The sequence below is a fragment of the Equus przewalskii genome, chromosome 26, assembly GCF_037783145.1.
Source record: "Equus przewalskii isolate Varuska chromosome 26, EquPr2, whole genome shotgun sequence".
Taxonomy (NCBI): domain Eukaryota; kingdom Metazoa; phylum Chordata; class Mammalia; order Perissodactyla; family Equidae; genus Equus; species Equus przewalskii.
The window spans coordinates 18,873,600-18,888,947 of record NC_091856.1 but is presented as its reverse complement, the minus strand read 5'-3'; the positions used below and the strand labels follow the sequence as shown (position 1 = coordinate 18,888,947).

General features: G+C 59.7%; 1 protein-coding gene across 5 annotated transcripts in view; it reads right to left on the bottom strand.

Moving 5' to 3' along the window:
- The window catches only part of COL27A1 (collagen type XXVII alpha 1 chain), a 142,186-nt gene that overhangs the window by 41,411 nt on the left and 85,427 nt on the right, over positions 1-15,348 (bottom strand). For 3 of the 5 annotated variants that reach the window (XM_070596334.1, XM_070596333.1, XM_070596336.1), the window contains 9 exons: positions 14,441-14,494; positions 12,443-12,496; positions 12,163-12,216; positions 8,027-8,080; positions 2,674-2,727; positions 2,053-2,097; positions 1,927-1,971; positions 1,590-1,643; positions 432-485 (listed from right to left, as the gene is read on the bottom strand). In XM_070596334.1, coding sequence (XP_070452435.1) covers positions 432-485; positions 1,590-1,643; positions 1,927-1,971; positions 2,053-2,097; positions 2,674-2,727; positions 8,027-8,080; positions 12,163-12,216; positions 12,443-12,496; positions 14,441-14,494 — 468 coding nt within the window. The remainder of the gene's footprint in view (positions 1-431; positions 486-1,589; positions 1,644-1,926; positions 1,972-2,052; positions 2,098-2,673; positions 2,728-8,026; positions 8,081-12,162; positions 12,217-12,442; positions 12,497-14,440; positions 14,495-15,348) is intronic. The other 2 variants (XM_070596338.1, XM_070596337.1) reach the window with 2 other exon arrangements.

The following is a 15,348-nucleotide window of genomic DNA, read 5'->3' as shown; positions in this document are numbered from 1 at the left end:
TGCATAAACCCTGGGGCTCAGCTTTCTCCTCTGGAGAAGGCCCGGTTGTCTGAGGCCCCTGCCAAGCTCCTCGCTGCACGACCTCAGGAGGGCTGGCTCTGTACTCAAACCTGGTGCAGGGGGGAGGCCCCAGCGAGGGTGGGGGGATTGCCGCTTTCCCTGGTGCTGAAAAAGAGGCAGCGCCAACCCCCAGGAGGGTCCCGGCACCCTGCAGCCCATCCCTGCCCCTGGATCTGGGAGCCAGCTCCTCACCCTATGCCATTAGGGTGGACCTGCCCTCTCTGCCAGGGTGTCTGCCTCCAGTCTGTAGCTCACAGAACGTGACCACCTCCTGGGACCAGGACAGGGACCCCCCAGGAGGAGGAGGGCTGAGAGGCGCTGATGCATCCTCAGCGGCATCATGGGACGAACGAGGGTCCCTCGGCACTCACCTTGGGTCCCATCTCTCCTGGAGGGCCAATTAGCCCCTGGGGTCCCTGAGGGCCCTGGAAGACAGACAGACACACAGACTGTTGGGAGAAGCCAGCCTGGGCTCTCTTTGGGGTCTGAGGCTCGATAATGCAATCTGGAGGGGTGGGCGAGGGTGAGGACCCACAAAATCCTGGAGTCTGCAGCCCACCCACCCCCTGCCACACTGAGGGTCCTCCCCCGACCCCGTATCCTCTCCAATCCATCTGCACACTCTTCTCTTCATTTCCTTAAACCCCGGTGGGGCCCTGCCCTGCTCAGAAACCTGCCAGCTCTCGAGCCTCGCTCACTCTGTTCCCTCTGCTTGGATGCTCTTCCAGCTCAGATCTACCTCTGGAAACCCCCAGCCCTGCCCCTGGTCAATCCATTGCTCAAGAGGGCATTCCTTTGGGCGCCAAGATGTGGGAGTGTGGCAGGGTCCTGGGGTGCAGGCACCTCCTGTCCTCCCCCTGCCCCATCCGGGCTTCCTCCTCTGAGCCCCCTGAGCTGCTGCCCTCTCCTCTCCAGCAGCACCACTCCACAGCCTCTTCATGGGGTCCCCGACGCTGGGACTGTCCCCCAAACCCATCCTTCCAGGGAGATCTTCTGTGGAGTCCCCTCTGTTTCAAACCCATCCATGGCTCCCATTGCCCTTGGGATAAAGAGCAAATCGTCTCCAGGGCTCTGGGGGACTGACCCCTGTGACCTCCCCCTGCAGCTCTGTCCCCTCCAGCCATGCTAGACTCTGCAGTTCCCGGTCCGCTTGTCCATTTATTCTTATCTCCCCTCCCTGAATACGCGGTTCCCTCTGTTTTTCACAGTGCTAAGCATTCTATATGCATTTTCTCATTTCCTCTGCACAGCAGGAGGGCAAGGTAGGAACAGTTATTCCCACTTTACTGGCAAGAAAACTGAGGCTGGAGGGCAGGTGAGCTTAGACTCAAAGGCAGAGCTGCTGAGCTCCCCGTCCAGTGCTCTCTCCACCACCAGAGGCCTGTCCCGTCACGGTGGGGGAGCCTCAGCACCGTCTCCCTCCATCCTCTCTCCTTGTCTGACCACACGGCCCACACGCCCAGGAAGGTGGCGCATCTGAGACCCTGCCCGGGGCAAAGATGTGAGCAAGGGAGGGAAAGGGCACCTACCGGTTCTCCTGGGAGGCCCTTGGTGCCTGGGGGGCCCGAGGGACCAGGGATGCCCTGCAGAGACAAACAAAGGCAACCTGAGGCCCTCCATGGCCTTCTGCACCCTGCCTGTCCCCTGGGCCTCAGTCAAGCGGTTGCAGCATAGGAACGTCCCACTCCCACTCTCTGCCGTGTGAGGGATGGGGAAACTGAGTCCCAGGGGGGAAGACATGTGCTGGAGGGTCTTCAGTGCAGGGAGTGTGCACCCAGAACTTCGGGGTTTCCACAGCAGGATGGCTAAAGTGGGTATCAGCTCCCCCAAAAGCCCCAGGGAATTTCAGGAACCGCCGCTACTCACGGGAAAGCCTCGCGGGCCTGAGTGCCCTCGCTCGCCAGCCGTTCCCTGGAAGCACAGGGGGTTCGTTAGGGGCCCATGTCACCAGGCAGGGGGCGGAGGTGGGGTTGGTGGCCGTGCCTGACGTACCTGCTGCCCGGGCTGGCCCGGTCTGCCCTGCGGTCCTGGAGGGCCCTGCAGGAGGCAAGACACAGGGAGGTGGCAGAGGGCACTTGGGAGGACCCTTCGGGGGTCTCACACTCCCACGGGAGATCCAGGGAACCAGGGGCGGGAGCATGGCACCCACCCCTCTCGCCAGGGCGCAGGTGGGAAGACTTAGGGCAGTGGGGGAGTGGCTCCCCACAGTCAGCAGGTGCTTGGGGTCAGGAACCAAGGATCCCTTGTTTCCGATAGAGGTAGGAGCCGGCTCAGCTCTCAGGGGCCCTGGAGGGGGCTGAGGGTCCCAGGGAAGGGGCCAGAGGCTTGGTGTGATTCCTCTGCCCTCTCCCCTCTCTTTCTTGCTTCCTCCTGCTCTCTCTCCATCTCGAGCTCTCTCTCCCTCACTTTCAGTCTCAGGACTCCCTCTCCCCTCCCGTCTGCATGCTCGGCCAGGAGGAGCGCTGATGAGCTCTCAGGAAGTGCCCTGCAGCCTCTCGGGACACCCTGCTGTCCCCAAGGGGCCTGCTGCTGACGAGGGTGTGACCTCTGGTGCGGGATCCCAAGCCAGCATGGGAGGCGAGAGGAAGGGCAGGCCGGGGGTGGGGGCAGTACCTTCAGGCCCCTGGACCCCTGCTCCCCAGCTGGTCCGTCTGGTCCTCGGGGGCCCTGGAATAGGAAAAAGGGACTAGTGCAGTGGACAGCAGGGGTCTCCCTTGGGCTGGGAACCAGGAGGGCGGGGCTGCCTGGAGCCTTGGGCCTTCCCCTGCACAAGCCTGGGGCTCTCTCCTCCCCGACTCTGTACCCCCCTCCCCTGCACACTTCCGCCCTGAGTGGGTCACCCACGTGCAGCGTGCCTGCTGAGATGGCTCTGCGGGGGCTCGGCATGGAGGACTCAGCTGGAGGCCCTACCATTCGGAATGGGGCTGCTGGTGCATTGAAAGCCTGTTTAAAGTGACCTTGGCGGGGGGGGTCAGCCAGCCAACCCATTTCACACACGTGGAAACTGAGGGCCAGAGCCAAGAGACGTGTGGCCAAGTCCCCAGAGCCAGGCCTTCAGATTCTGTGGTCACATGCTCTTCCCAGAGCACGTGGGGCAGAAACAGGGGTAAGGACCACAGCCCTTGGGGGAAACTGACAGAAGGCCCTGGGGGGGTCTGCGTGCGGCCAGATGTGTGGAGGTAATCAGGTCCAGCTCACAGAAGAGTTGAGCTGAGGAGGGGGCAGGGGCGAGACGGCTGTTCCCTGGAGCTCTGGGCTCAGGGATGACCCCCCCGAGTCAGGAGTGTTGTTCCTTTGAGAGCTGGGAGGGCCCCGAGGCGGGTGGAGTGCGCTCCCTGCCGCCACTCCACAGACGGGAACACTGAGGCCCAGCCCAGGAAAGCGACTTGTCTAAGTGCTTAGCACATTAGCAGCTGCATCCCCCCCAGGGTTCCACCCACTGCGCCATATGTCCCCTCCATGGGGCCTCCCACAGGGACACAGATGGAGGGGGCCCCCTGGAAGAGGCCCTTGTGGGGAACAGTGTGATCTCTGTTCTATATGGGATCGGAGAGGCCATGCTGGGGAGACGGAGGGTCCTATGAAGGAGGTTGGTCCACTGAGCCAGGGAGCACCGGGACCAGCCACAAAAGGGGGCTGGAGAAGCGCCTGGCGGGGAGGGGGGATGAGGGATAGGAAATGGAACATGGGGAAATCATTTACAATTGAACAAGGAAACTTTCCATTAATAACTGTGCCAGAAAAAGTGACAATTCCTCTGATCAGCCACCCGGGGCTCCCGGGGCTTCGACTCCGCACGGCAGCCTTAAATAGCGCCTCGTTGATGAAATGAACCCAGGACAGGAGACCACGGGCTGCAGGGGGCGGTTCAGCTGGGGGTCGTCGTTCCCAGTGTCTCTGGGCCCAGGACCCACTGGGGGGTCCAGCACCGGGCACAGTGGCGCTCGGGAAATGCTGTGTCTCAGGGACAAGGACTGCTCCTCACTGAGTCTCAGTTATCTCGTCTCTCAAATGGGGACAAGAAATCTCTCTCTCAAGGCAGGAGATGATGCACGTGGCAGCTCCGCGCCTGGCATGGAGGAAGCACGCTGTGACGCCCGGGTTTGCCAGAGCAGGCTGCAGGCTCCCTTGGCCAGTCTGGATTCAGTCCCTTCCTCCGAATAGGCAGCTTAGATACAGCATGTGGCATAGAACTGGAGAGAGTGTTTGCAGGCTCAAGATGAGGTTGGATAAGAGGGCGTGGGGGCAAGACTCGGTTCTGCTGCCAGCTTGCTGTGTGACCCCAGGAAAGCCCCTTCCCCTCTCTGGGCCTCAGTCTCAGGTGGGCCCTGTCAGACCATGCGTTAGACTTACCACCTCTGTGTCATGGACAGGGGCCTGGTGGAGATGGAACCCAATGGGGGGGGGGCGGTCATCCGGGGTCATGGGAGCCAGGACAGAGGCTGAGTTGACCGGTGGGCCTCTGGGCCCTCCTGAGGGATGGCTTCAGGCCCCTGGGCTCTGTCTCCAGCTGAGGCATCAACCTCCCTGGAAAGGACCAGCTCGGGGAGTAGAGTGGAGGCCCAGAGGGGTTGAGGGCTTGGCCTGAATCACACAGTGCCCTGTTTCTCCTTAGAAGCAAGGCCTTTCTGGGAGAAAGGTCATGGGATGTACAAAAATAGTAACAGCAGCAGCAGCAGCAATAGCGAAAGCTATTATCCTCATCTTACAAATAAGGAGACAGCCTACGGTCACACTCTAGCAAGCGGAGGAGTCAGAATTTGAACCCAAGTCAGCCAGATGCCCATTTTTTTCCCCAGCACTACCTGTTACAGTTAATCAGTGTGAGAGTGAGCTCCCCATCATAGGGAGTGTGCAAATCAGGGCCTAGAGGGGCCTGCCCTGAAGGCTCGGCCCTGGGGCAGGGTGTGGGAGAAGACAACGTCCAAATGCCTGTTACCTGCGAGCCTCCGTTATCCCCCGGGAGCACCGCAGAGCTCAGGGAGAGGCTGGGGCTGGCTTGAGGGAGACGAGATCAAGCTCTCCTGTCTGGAGGGAGGAGGAGCGAATGGGGCCGCAGCCATCCTCCCTCCCCGGCTCCGCTGTGCAGGGAGAGCAGCCAGGGCCGCCAAGGGCCGCGCACACGCCCTCACCCCTGCTCTGGGCCCCTCTGCAGCTCATCCTGTGTCCTGCGGGTCCCCCAGTACGGACTCTCCCTTCTCCAAATGAACACGGCTGCCCCCCCCCACCCCGACCCCGGCGGCAGGCCTGGGTTTCCATCAGAGCCGCACGTCTGTGCCCTGGGAGCCACTCCCCAGCAAGATGTCTGCAGCCCCCGCCTGCTGGGGCTTGGCAGGAGGGGGCCCAGGACAGAAAATCCAGCCAATCACAGCTCTCGTGACAAAGGGATGGATGAATGATGGGGAATGAACACGAGCTGCGTGCATCCTGCGGGCCGCCCTAGCAGCCGCTTCCCACGGGCGAGGAGCTGGCAGGAAGATGGACTCCCCAGGGCCATCCGAAGAGGTCAGTTCCATGGCTGACCCATTTTACAGAGAAAAACTGGAGGCTCAGAGAGGGGAAGTCAGTTGCCCGAGGTCAAAGAGGAGGGGCCGGGATCCGAGGCTGGGTCTGCTGGGATCTGAGCCCCACTCACGGGAGCCGAGTCCACCGTTACACTTGACTCACCATCGTCACAACCCCCTCAAGGTGGATGGCAGAGGGAGATGGCGGAGGCTCCGTGATAGGGATTTAGACATCGTCTTCTCCAACCCCTGCCCCAGCACGCAGCCTTCCTGGCAGGATCCCCAGGCCCTGACCTGCATACCCCTGTGATGGGGAGCTCACTCCCACACTGATAAACAGTGACTGGTAGTCGTGAAGAAAATGGGCATCCAGCCGACTAGGCTTCAAATTCTGGCTCCTTAGGACTTCCTCCTGATGTCATCCACCAAGCCTCAGAGAGGTTAAGAAACCGGCCTGAGGTTGCAGAGCTGGTAACTGGGAAGGCTGAGACTTGCTCCCTGTCCGACCCCAGAGCCCTACTCTTTCAACTGGGGCCCGTGGACCAAGAGCCTGGTCAGCAGCTCTACCAAGAGCCGAGGGTCTGGGGCCCCATCCAGTCCCTGGCTTTGACCCCTTAGTGCTCATTCTTCCCAGGGCAGAGGGTGGGGGAGGGGAGCAGCGGGGCCCACCCGGCACACAGGCAGAGAAGCTGGCAGGGCCTTGCAGACATCCAAGCCCATTCCTCATGGCACACATGGGGAAACTGAGGCCCAGAGAGCAGCAGGCCTTGGTAAGGTCACAGGGCCAGCCGGGAGCTGCACAGGAGCCCTGCCCAGAACTCAGCTCTTTCGCAGGCACAGTGGGTGCCACCCCATCTGTGAAGTGGGGCCAAGGGTGGCCTGTTAGGCAGGGGACCCAGGGGGCGGATCCCACAGGTCTTGTATTCCTGCCAAACCCAGCAGGGGGGAGGGGCTCATGTTCCCGAAGCTCCCCTCCCAGCCCCCAGACTTTGATGTGGTCGGGAGCCTGGGTTTCCTCAAGCAGGAGATACATTCTTGGAGTCGCGGCTGGGAAGGGGTGGTGGAGAGGCTGCGGGGAGCTCCCTGAGCCGAGGGGAGCCCGAGCTCCCACCTGGGGGGTGGGGGCCAGGGCCTGGGCCAACGTGCTCCCCCTCCAGCTACTCTGGTTTCCTGGGGCAGGAGGGAACATGCCTAGGGTCATGGTGGAACCCGGCTGCCAATGGGGCTCGGCCCGCTCACAGAGCCCAGGACGCGGCCCCGGGAGGGGCCCTATGAGCCAGAGGAATGCCTCTTAATCTCCCGGCTCCCAGGCCGACGGCGCAGACCATCTGGTTCGGAGGAAAATGTAAAACCACTTGACACTCAGCCAAGGGAGAACAACCATCACACATCCCCTCTGTGCAGCTTGGAGAGCAGGCCTGGGCCGCCTGCTCCACCGGTGCCATCCTGTTTCTTTTTTTACAAGGCTGCACAGCCCGGCACCTGTACACCAGCTGGGGGCAGGAAACCACTCCAGCAGCCCTCCCTGCATGATGGAAAATAAGGCTGCATTCAGTGTGCCAAAGAGCCGAATTCCCTGGGTTCAAATCCCAGCTCTGCCGCTTTCTAGCTGTGCAACCTGAGGCAAGCAATGTAACCTCTCTGTGCCTTGTCTGTAAAATGGAAATAAGAACAGCACCTACTTTATAGGGTTGTGTTGAAGACTAAATGAGTTAATGGATGTGACAGACAGTGCCCAGCACATAGTAAGTACTAGTGATGACCTCTGGCTACTGAGCTCAGGACAGCGCTGGCTTAAAACCCTCTATAGCTCCCTACTACCCTCAGAGCACGGCCCACAACTTAGCTGTGGTGTTTGAGGCCCTGTTTGGCTTGGTACTCACTAATTTTTGGTCTCATCCCTCTCCCCTGGCCCTCTGTTGGACAACTGGGGACCCCTATACGTGCCACATCATCTCTCACCTTCTGGCTTTCCCTCTGCCTAGACCCTGTCATCAGCTCCAACATCACCCTCTCCCTGAGGCCTTCCCTGGTACCCTGTCCAGGTGAGGTGCCTGTGCTTCCACCATCATCATGCTAATGCCCCGCACTGCCCCTCAGACATTCTAGCCTGAGCCGTGAGGCAGGCAGGGAGCATGCCCATCAGAGCCTCCGACAGTGGCTGGCACCCAGTGGGTGCTAATAAATGGTGGCTGAATGAATGAATGGAGCAACAAATGAATGGACCAACCACGGGTACCACAGAGTCCGTCTGTGCCCACTGGGTGGCAAGGCCTGGTGCTCAGAAATGGGCTAGAAAAGATGGTCCCACACTGAGGGGCAGGCCTGGGATGAGCCGGGAACCCTGCCTGGTAGCAGGAGAGACAGATCTCAGGGCCGGGCGGAGCAACAACCGGGAGGTGGTCTCTATGGCAGGTGGCCCCTGCCAGCATCAGCCCCCCAGGGAGCTGGGCCCCACTTACCCGGCGTCCCTTGGCTCCCCTCATTCCCGGAGGGCCTCGAGATCCTGGAGGACCCTGTGGGGAGGAGAAAGCGTCTGGAGAAGCCCCCTTTTCAGAGGGCAAGTGCAACACCGAGGGCCAGGACAGCCCACCCGAGCCCAGCAGCCCCCATATGGAAGGACGGGGCCCAGTGGGCTGGCTGAGCTACAACCTTGAGTCCACGCCCTGGGTCCCAGGAGGATGGGCCTCAGCCTTGTCTGGGGCCCCAGCAGTGGGGAGAAGCTCCCCTGGATGGATGAGCCTTTTCCCCCCTTATGTCAAGATCAACGACGAGAAGCTCCATGACGTTCTGCCAAAACCCTCCTCAAACCCCCATTTCCCCTTTTCCCCTCCATCAGCAAGGAGAGTCTGGCCACCCAAGTTCGGTCCCCCACCCTGACCCCAAATCCCACCTGGATGCCATCCAGAAGGCTCGGACCAGGGCAGAAAGAGCCCAGAGGCAAGAGGGGAAAGGACCAGACCATAGCCGGAGGTAGGGGGAGGGTCAAGGAGGGGGAGCAGATGACAGGACAGGCAGTGGGGTCGGGGGGAGGCGAAGAGAAAAGGACAGACCTGGCCCAGGGAAGATGCGCAGTCCGCTCCGTGTGATGAAGGAGTGAAAAGCAGAGGCACAGGGAGAGCCAGGGAGGGAGGGAAAGAAATCCCAGGGCTGGCTTTGTTCTCAAATCCTCAGCCCTCGCCCAGGACAAGGACTTAGGGATGCGACGATGGAACATGAACACACGACAATGGAAGAGGACAGAAAGGTGGAAAGGGAGAGAAAGAAGCTGAGGAGAGGAAGGGGCACCTGCCTGCCTGATTTCTCTCCCCATGCCAGCCCAGCCACACACAGCAGGCAGCACCTTCCCCACGGCGGCGGGACACTCGGACGGCTCTCCACTCAGTGGCCAGCCTCCGATGGCGCGTGCTCCTCTGACAAGGAGGAGGCAGCCTCAGCCCCTCCCCAAAGAGCAGGGAGAGGCCCGGCTCTGTGTGCTCCTCCCATTTCTCTCTCCCGGGAGCCTCGAGGGGTGTTGCACTGCTGGAGGGCTGATGGGGGGGCAGGGGCCGGGTCCCAACCCGCCCCCTTGACAGCAGAGCAAGCAGGGTGTGGACCCGGGCTGGGCCCCATCAAAAGGCAGATCTGACTCCAGGATGGGGGAGAACACAAAGATTGGGTGAGAACGGACCATTTTACAGAGGGCGCTCAGACGGCAGAAGGCGCACAACATGGCATCGGGAAATTTCACGTGCCCGAGACTCAACCGAGAGGCAGCAGGGCAGGTGCTTAAAAGAGCAGACTGCCGCCAGGGAACCAGCTTCAAATCACACCTCTGCCGCTTCCCGACTCTGTGACCTTCAGCGAGCCACTTAACCTCTTTGGGCCTCAGTTGCAACACCTATAAAATGGGCACGAGAAGAGTTCCTGTCTCCCAGAGTTGCTGGGAAGATGAAACGATCCAGAAGGTCCTCCATAAAGGGTAGCTGTCAGCTCTCTCAGAGGGGGAGGCGGTCGGAAACTGGAGGTCCCAGAACCTGATGGGCCCCCTCCCCCAAATAATGGAGACGGTCATCTTGGCTGACCGCCAAGGAATGTAGCAGAACATGGATGTTAAAGTAATTGGAAAGGTGGGAGAATGCCCGTCAGATGCGAACAGCATCATCAGAAACGTCATTTTAATAGTAATGGTCTTACTAACAATAGAGGTCATTGTATCCAACAAGTAGTAATAGTAAACAGTATCCTGACCATTCGTTAAGCCCTTAGTCTACGCAGGGCGTTTGCTGAGCGTTACATCATGCACTGTCTCATTTATTTCTCACAACCGTCTCTTAATACAGGTAGTATTATGCTGACTTGCCCGTGGGGAAACTGAGGCTCAGAGAAGCTATGAACGTTGCCAACCATCACACAGCTGGCAAGTGGCAGAACCAGGATTTGTCTCATGTGTGTCTGAATCTGTAGTTTCCTGGACCTCCGTGCTATCCTGGGCGCTGGGGGCAGCTGGCGGCTGGAAGGGTCCCCCCCAGGGACAGGCCACACTGCAGCCATGGGGGGTCCACGGCAAACTTGAGATGTGAAAGCCTCAATGACTGTCAGATTTCACTCAGTCTGAGCCACCCCACTGAAGAGATGGAAGCACTGAGGGAACGGGGCCGGGAGGTCAATGGGGCCACAGAGGCAAGGGGATCAGAGGAAGCCAGCACCTTCCTCCTATGGGCTGGCCTGGATGTCCCCACTGTTTTCCCATCTCCCCCTGGCCTTCCAATTTGTCCCAGGATCTCCTTTCCAGGCTTTTCTACTCCCATTGGACAGAGAGGCAGACGGAGGCCAGGGAGGCCGAGGTCCAGGGGCGCGGGAGCAGGAATTTGATGACAGACCCTAGCATCCTCACGCTTGGGCTTCGGCCCTCCTGTGGGCACCTCCCACCCTTTGGCAAGCGACTTAAACTCTTGGGCCTCAGTTTCATCGTCTATAAAATGAGGACAAGAAGAGTCCCTGCCTCTTAGAATTGCTGGGAAGATTCTAGAAGGGCTCAAATCACTCCAGGAGCAGCTGCAGGGCCCTAGGACTCAGGTCCTGGGGACACTGGGCAGGGTGGTGGCCTTCGGGTTGGGTGGGCAGGGACCCTCGGATGCCACTTGGACACTTCAGCCAGCCAACCAGCCCCTCCAGCCCCGGGCTAGATGTGGTTTTTCCTCCTCCTCATGGACAGGGGTAAAAACACACCATGGGGAGCCCGGAGTGCTGGCTTCTGATGCCGACTCTGAGCTCTGGGAGTTTTCCACCGCATCAGAAGGATTGCGGGGGGCAGACAGAGCCACCTGGCACCTGGCACCTCTGTCTTTGGAGGATGGTTCCTTGTGTCCGGGCTTCTCATCCCTGGGCTGGCCCTGGGTACCCCTCCTCAGCACCTACCACTGCCTGGCACATAGTAGGTACTCAGTGAAGGTCTGTTAATGAGCAAGAGGATGTTTAACCTCGGCACCCCACTAGACAGCGAGACTCCTAAGAGCAGATCAATCTCATCCTTTTTGCATCTCCAGGATGGAGCATAGGCCCTGCACACAGTAGGTGCAGGAAAAGTTCGGGAACCGGGTTGGCCTTGCTTCCCTAGTTGGCAGAGAGAGCTGGTGTGTGTGAGAGTCCCTTGGGTTCAAACCATCAAAGGCTCCCGTTCCCTCCTTCATCGGACCCCGGAGAGCCCCTCAGTCTGGCCTCTGGAGGGACCTGGGCAGCCTGAACTCATCATCGCCCCGGGATGCTGCCTGGGCTGGTCCCCCTCCCCCTACGCCCTTCTCACCTGCCTGAAGCCCATCCCCCAGCCTCCCCCGAATGGGCTCCCGGCCCTGAGCCCCGGCCTCGGCTGAAGGGAGTGCCCTTACCCGTCTCCATATTCTCCATCAGCAGAAGCCCCTCGTGCTCCAGACCCCACGTCACCCTCGGGGAGTGGAAGGGGCCCCTGAGTCTGAGTGTTCCCCGCCACACCCCTCCCCTGGCACTCCTGCCTCCCCCATCGCTCCCTGCCCTGGGATGCTCAGGAACATCCCTGACTCCTCAGTCATCACAGGAAGCCCTGGACCCCTGCATCCTCGGCTCCGACCCTCAGCCCATTGGTCCCCAGCATTTCTTTTCTTCTCCCCTGCTTTCCCCATAGCAGACACCACTTACTCATTGGCTTCTCTCCCCCCGCCATGCAGAATGTAAGCTCCTCAGGGCAGGGACGACTTTCTGCCTTTCTGATGGTTGCCTCCCAAGCTCCCAGAGCAGCCCTGGGCACGCATCCCACAGTAATTCCCAAGTGAATGAGCAAAGCAATAATAAATAATAGTGCTGAAGACCAAGGGGCTCCTGTGGCAGGAACATCACTCGATAATGAACATTAGCTGCACGGTTTCATTTAACCTGAGCAATCACACTATCACGACAACAATTATTTCTCACTTTTCCAGGTGAGCAAAATTCAGGCTCAGAGTTCAGTGCTCTGCCCTGGCAATGGAGCCAGGGAGTGGGCGAGCTAGGATTCAAACCCAGGTCTGTCTGACTCTGCGGCATGGACCCCTCATCCATACTCGATGGTGGCTTTGAGCTCGGGGAACATGAGAGCTATGCTTACCGGGGGTCCAGGCTCTCCGGGGGTCCCAACACCACCTGGCATTCCGGGATGACCCTACTCAGAAGAAAAAGAAGGAATCAGCTGTGGGAGGGGTGCCTTCTTTCTTCAGGCCCTCCTCGCTGGCTCAGCCCCAGCCCAGGGACACGAGGGCGGCAGCCAGGCCTCCCAGAGGGAGAAGGAACAAGTCATCCTGAACGCCTAGGGTATACAGAGGCAGGAGAGCACGGCTGTCACCGCGCTGTGACAGGAGAGGGCAAGGGGAGGCAGACTTGCTCCTTACCATCGACCCCTTGGGTCCGGGCACGCCTGGGGGTCCCACCATGCCCCGGTCACCCTGTGATGGAGACAGCAATTCAGGGAGGTCACGGCGGGCGGTGCGCTGGCTCTGTTGGGGGCAGGTGCAGAGGCCTTCCAGAGGCCAAAGAGGGGCAGGGACTTGGCCAAGGTCTACAGAGTCCCTCCCGGCTCACGGCCACATCACCCCGGGCGGTTACAGGGGAAGGGTGGAGGTCTGGGATTCCACCCAGCACACGCCAAGACCCCTGGCAAGTCCTGGGAGGCCTCAGCATCCACTGCAGCATGCCATGCCGTGGGCTTCTCTAGGGCAAGGATGGTCCTGATTGAGGATGCTGCGCTCATTACATTGTCCCCTTTGATCCCTGCCCACGTCATGTGGTCCTCGTTAGGCCTGGCATCCCCTGAGCAGGGCTTGCTGAGGCAGAGATAGCCATAGAAGCCATTTCTTTCATTCCCCCCACCCCCTGCCCAAACCTAGATAAGATGCTGGAGAATCAGAGGTGTCATTCATTCCCTCTTGAGCAGCCCAGACAGACTGAGCAGAGACGGCAGGTGTAGCGGACAGAGCTACGGCCGGAAGGCAGGGGCTCTGGGTTTTGAATCCTGGCTGTTTTGGGGAGGCCCTGTTTCTGGCATCCACCCAGTCAGCAAACATAAATTGAGGACCTGCTGGGTGCTGGGCACGGTATGCTAGAGCCTAAAGATACAGTGGTGAGCAGACACAGGCAGACCCTGCTCACACGGAGCGAGCCCCTCAGACTGTGGTGGGAGACAGAGACAAATGAGCACAACAGACGCACCCTGGGGTGAGGGCAGTGAGGGAGGGGTCTCGGGGCTATGGCATTTTCAGCAGGGGATTTGACCTCCCAGGTGCAGGGGTGCGGCAGGGAAGTCTTGCTTGACTGAGAGCTGAAGGATAATCGAGAGGCATCTATGCGAAGAGGGTGGAGGGGGCAGGAGCGGGAAGAGTGTGCCTGGCCGAGGGAACAGCGTGGACAATAGTTTCTAGGTGAGGAGGGACACGGACGTTTGAGGAACCAGGGAAGGCACAGTTGGCTCTGCTATCGCACTGTGGTTGTGGAAGGTGTCACCCCTGGGGCATCAGGGGGAGGGGCACACGGAACCTTTGTGTACTATTTTTTGCAACTTCTTGTGACTCTATAGTTACTTCGAAATGAACAGATAAATTACAAAAAGAAGAGGTAACGAAGGAGGAGGAGTGGAAGGAGGAGGAGAAGAAGGTGGGGGTGGCCAGAGGGTGTGGGACCCAGGGAGACATGAGGAGAGAGGCCCAGGAGGACCCCGGAAAGCTGGATTAGGGGAGATGCTCCCTCTCTCTGGCCTCAGCTTCTCCATCGTTCCAATGGGAAGAATATCAGGTCCCCCAGAGGGCCTGATGGGGATGAGATAAACCCAAAGGAAGGAACGCGGGGACCCTCGGGGCCAGGCGGGAAACGGGAAGCCACAGGCTGTCTGGGGGCTGGGAGCCAGCCTGAGGCAGAGTGGCTGAGAGGCAAAGGTGGGCTTGGGGAGTGAACCCAATTCAGATCCCAGCTCTGCCACCTCCTCTCTGGATGACTTTGAGCAAGCCCCCTCCCCAGTTTGAGCTTCGGCTGTCTGGTCCATAGAACAGAGCTGCCGGGGATTAACAAGCCAGCCTAAGGATTGTGCTCCTTTTTTAAAAAGATGAATCCTTCCCTCGCTTCTGCTGCCCACCCTGTGCGGTGGCAGACCACGAGCATCGGCTGGTTCTCATGCAGACGCCTAACCGCACTGCGGGCTGCAGACAGAGGGCCGGGCAGAAGCCCCAGAGGATGCTGGGAAAGGAGACAATGGCTCCTTGAGGATGAGAACGCCAGGGAAGCGAGGAGAGGCTGGGGGAAAGAGGTCTGAAATCCTCAGGTCAAAGGACCCCTTCATCTTTTTAAAATTTCAAAACACAAGCTCAACTGGTTAATCTCTTTCCCCCAACACAACTTACCTTTTCTCCCATGATTCCCGGCTCCCCGACCAGACCGATGAATCCCAGAAGTCCCTACAAGAAACACGTAGGAAAGCAAGAGAAAGGAGGAAGCCATGTGAATTCAGGGATGTGCTGAGTTTCAAAGGCAGCTTGCCTGCATCTTCCTCCCCGTGGAGCTGTCTCCCCCGCCCCCTGCCCTGTGCCTGGCAACCCTGCTGGCATGGGGCTGCCACCGAGGAGAGGGCTGCCTCTCTCTGGGCACTGTCCTGACTTCCCTCACTCCACCAGATGGTTCCGATTTCGGAGCCAAGCGGTGGGGCCACTGCCAGCCTCCCTGGGAGAGCCACACATTGCTCCCGCGCCAGACACAGGCTGGGAGGCGGCCACGCTTGGGGGGTGGGTTGGAATGGGGGGGGTCGGCCCCTAAGCTGTCCTGGGAAGAGACCTGCCTGTGAGAAATCTGTCCCCATCTTTCGGGGCTCTGGGGCTGTTTCAAAGTGAGAAACAAACCCGCTGGCCAGGGTAGAAATATAACAGCCGCTGCCAAAAGTCCTGATTGAAATCTGGTAAGTGGAGTCCTTTTTACTGTCTTGTGAAAGGCTTCCTCTCCTTTCTAAAAGGGCGCACACACACACACACACACACACGCCATGGTTCCTGTTGCTCTTTTTAACTCTACTGGGTGACAATCCGCCTCCGTGTTCCAGGGGCTCTTCCGTGTCTGCAGACCTCGCAGTGGCCCCGAGCGAGCAAACACGCACGCGCACAGCGAGGCGAACAGTCTCAAGAAATCACCCAGGAAAGCAGGCGATTCCTCGTCCATACCCCACACGCTTCTCTGCCGAGGAAAATTCAAGTAGAGGGGGGGTCTCGTGCGGTTCAGGGGTGTGAAAGCAGCTTAGGAACAGCCCAGGTTTGCAGCCAAG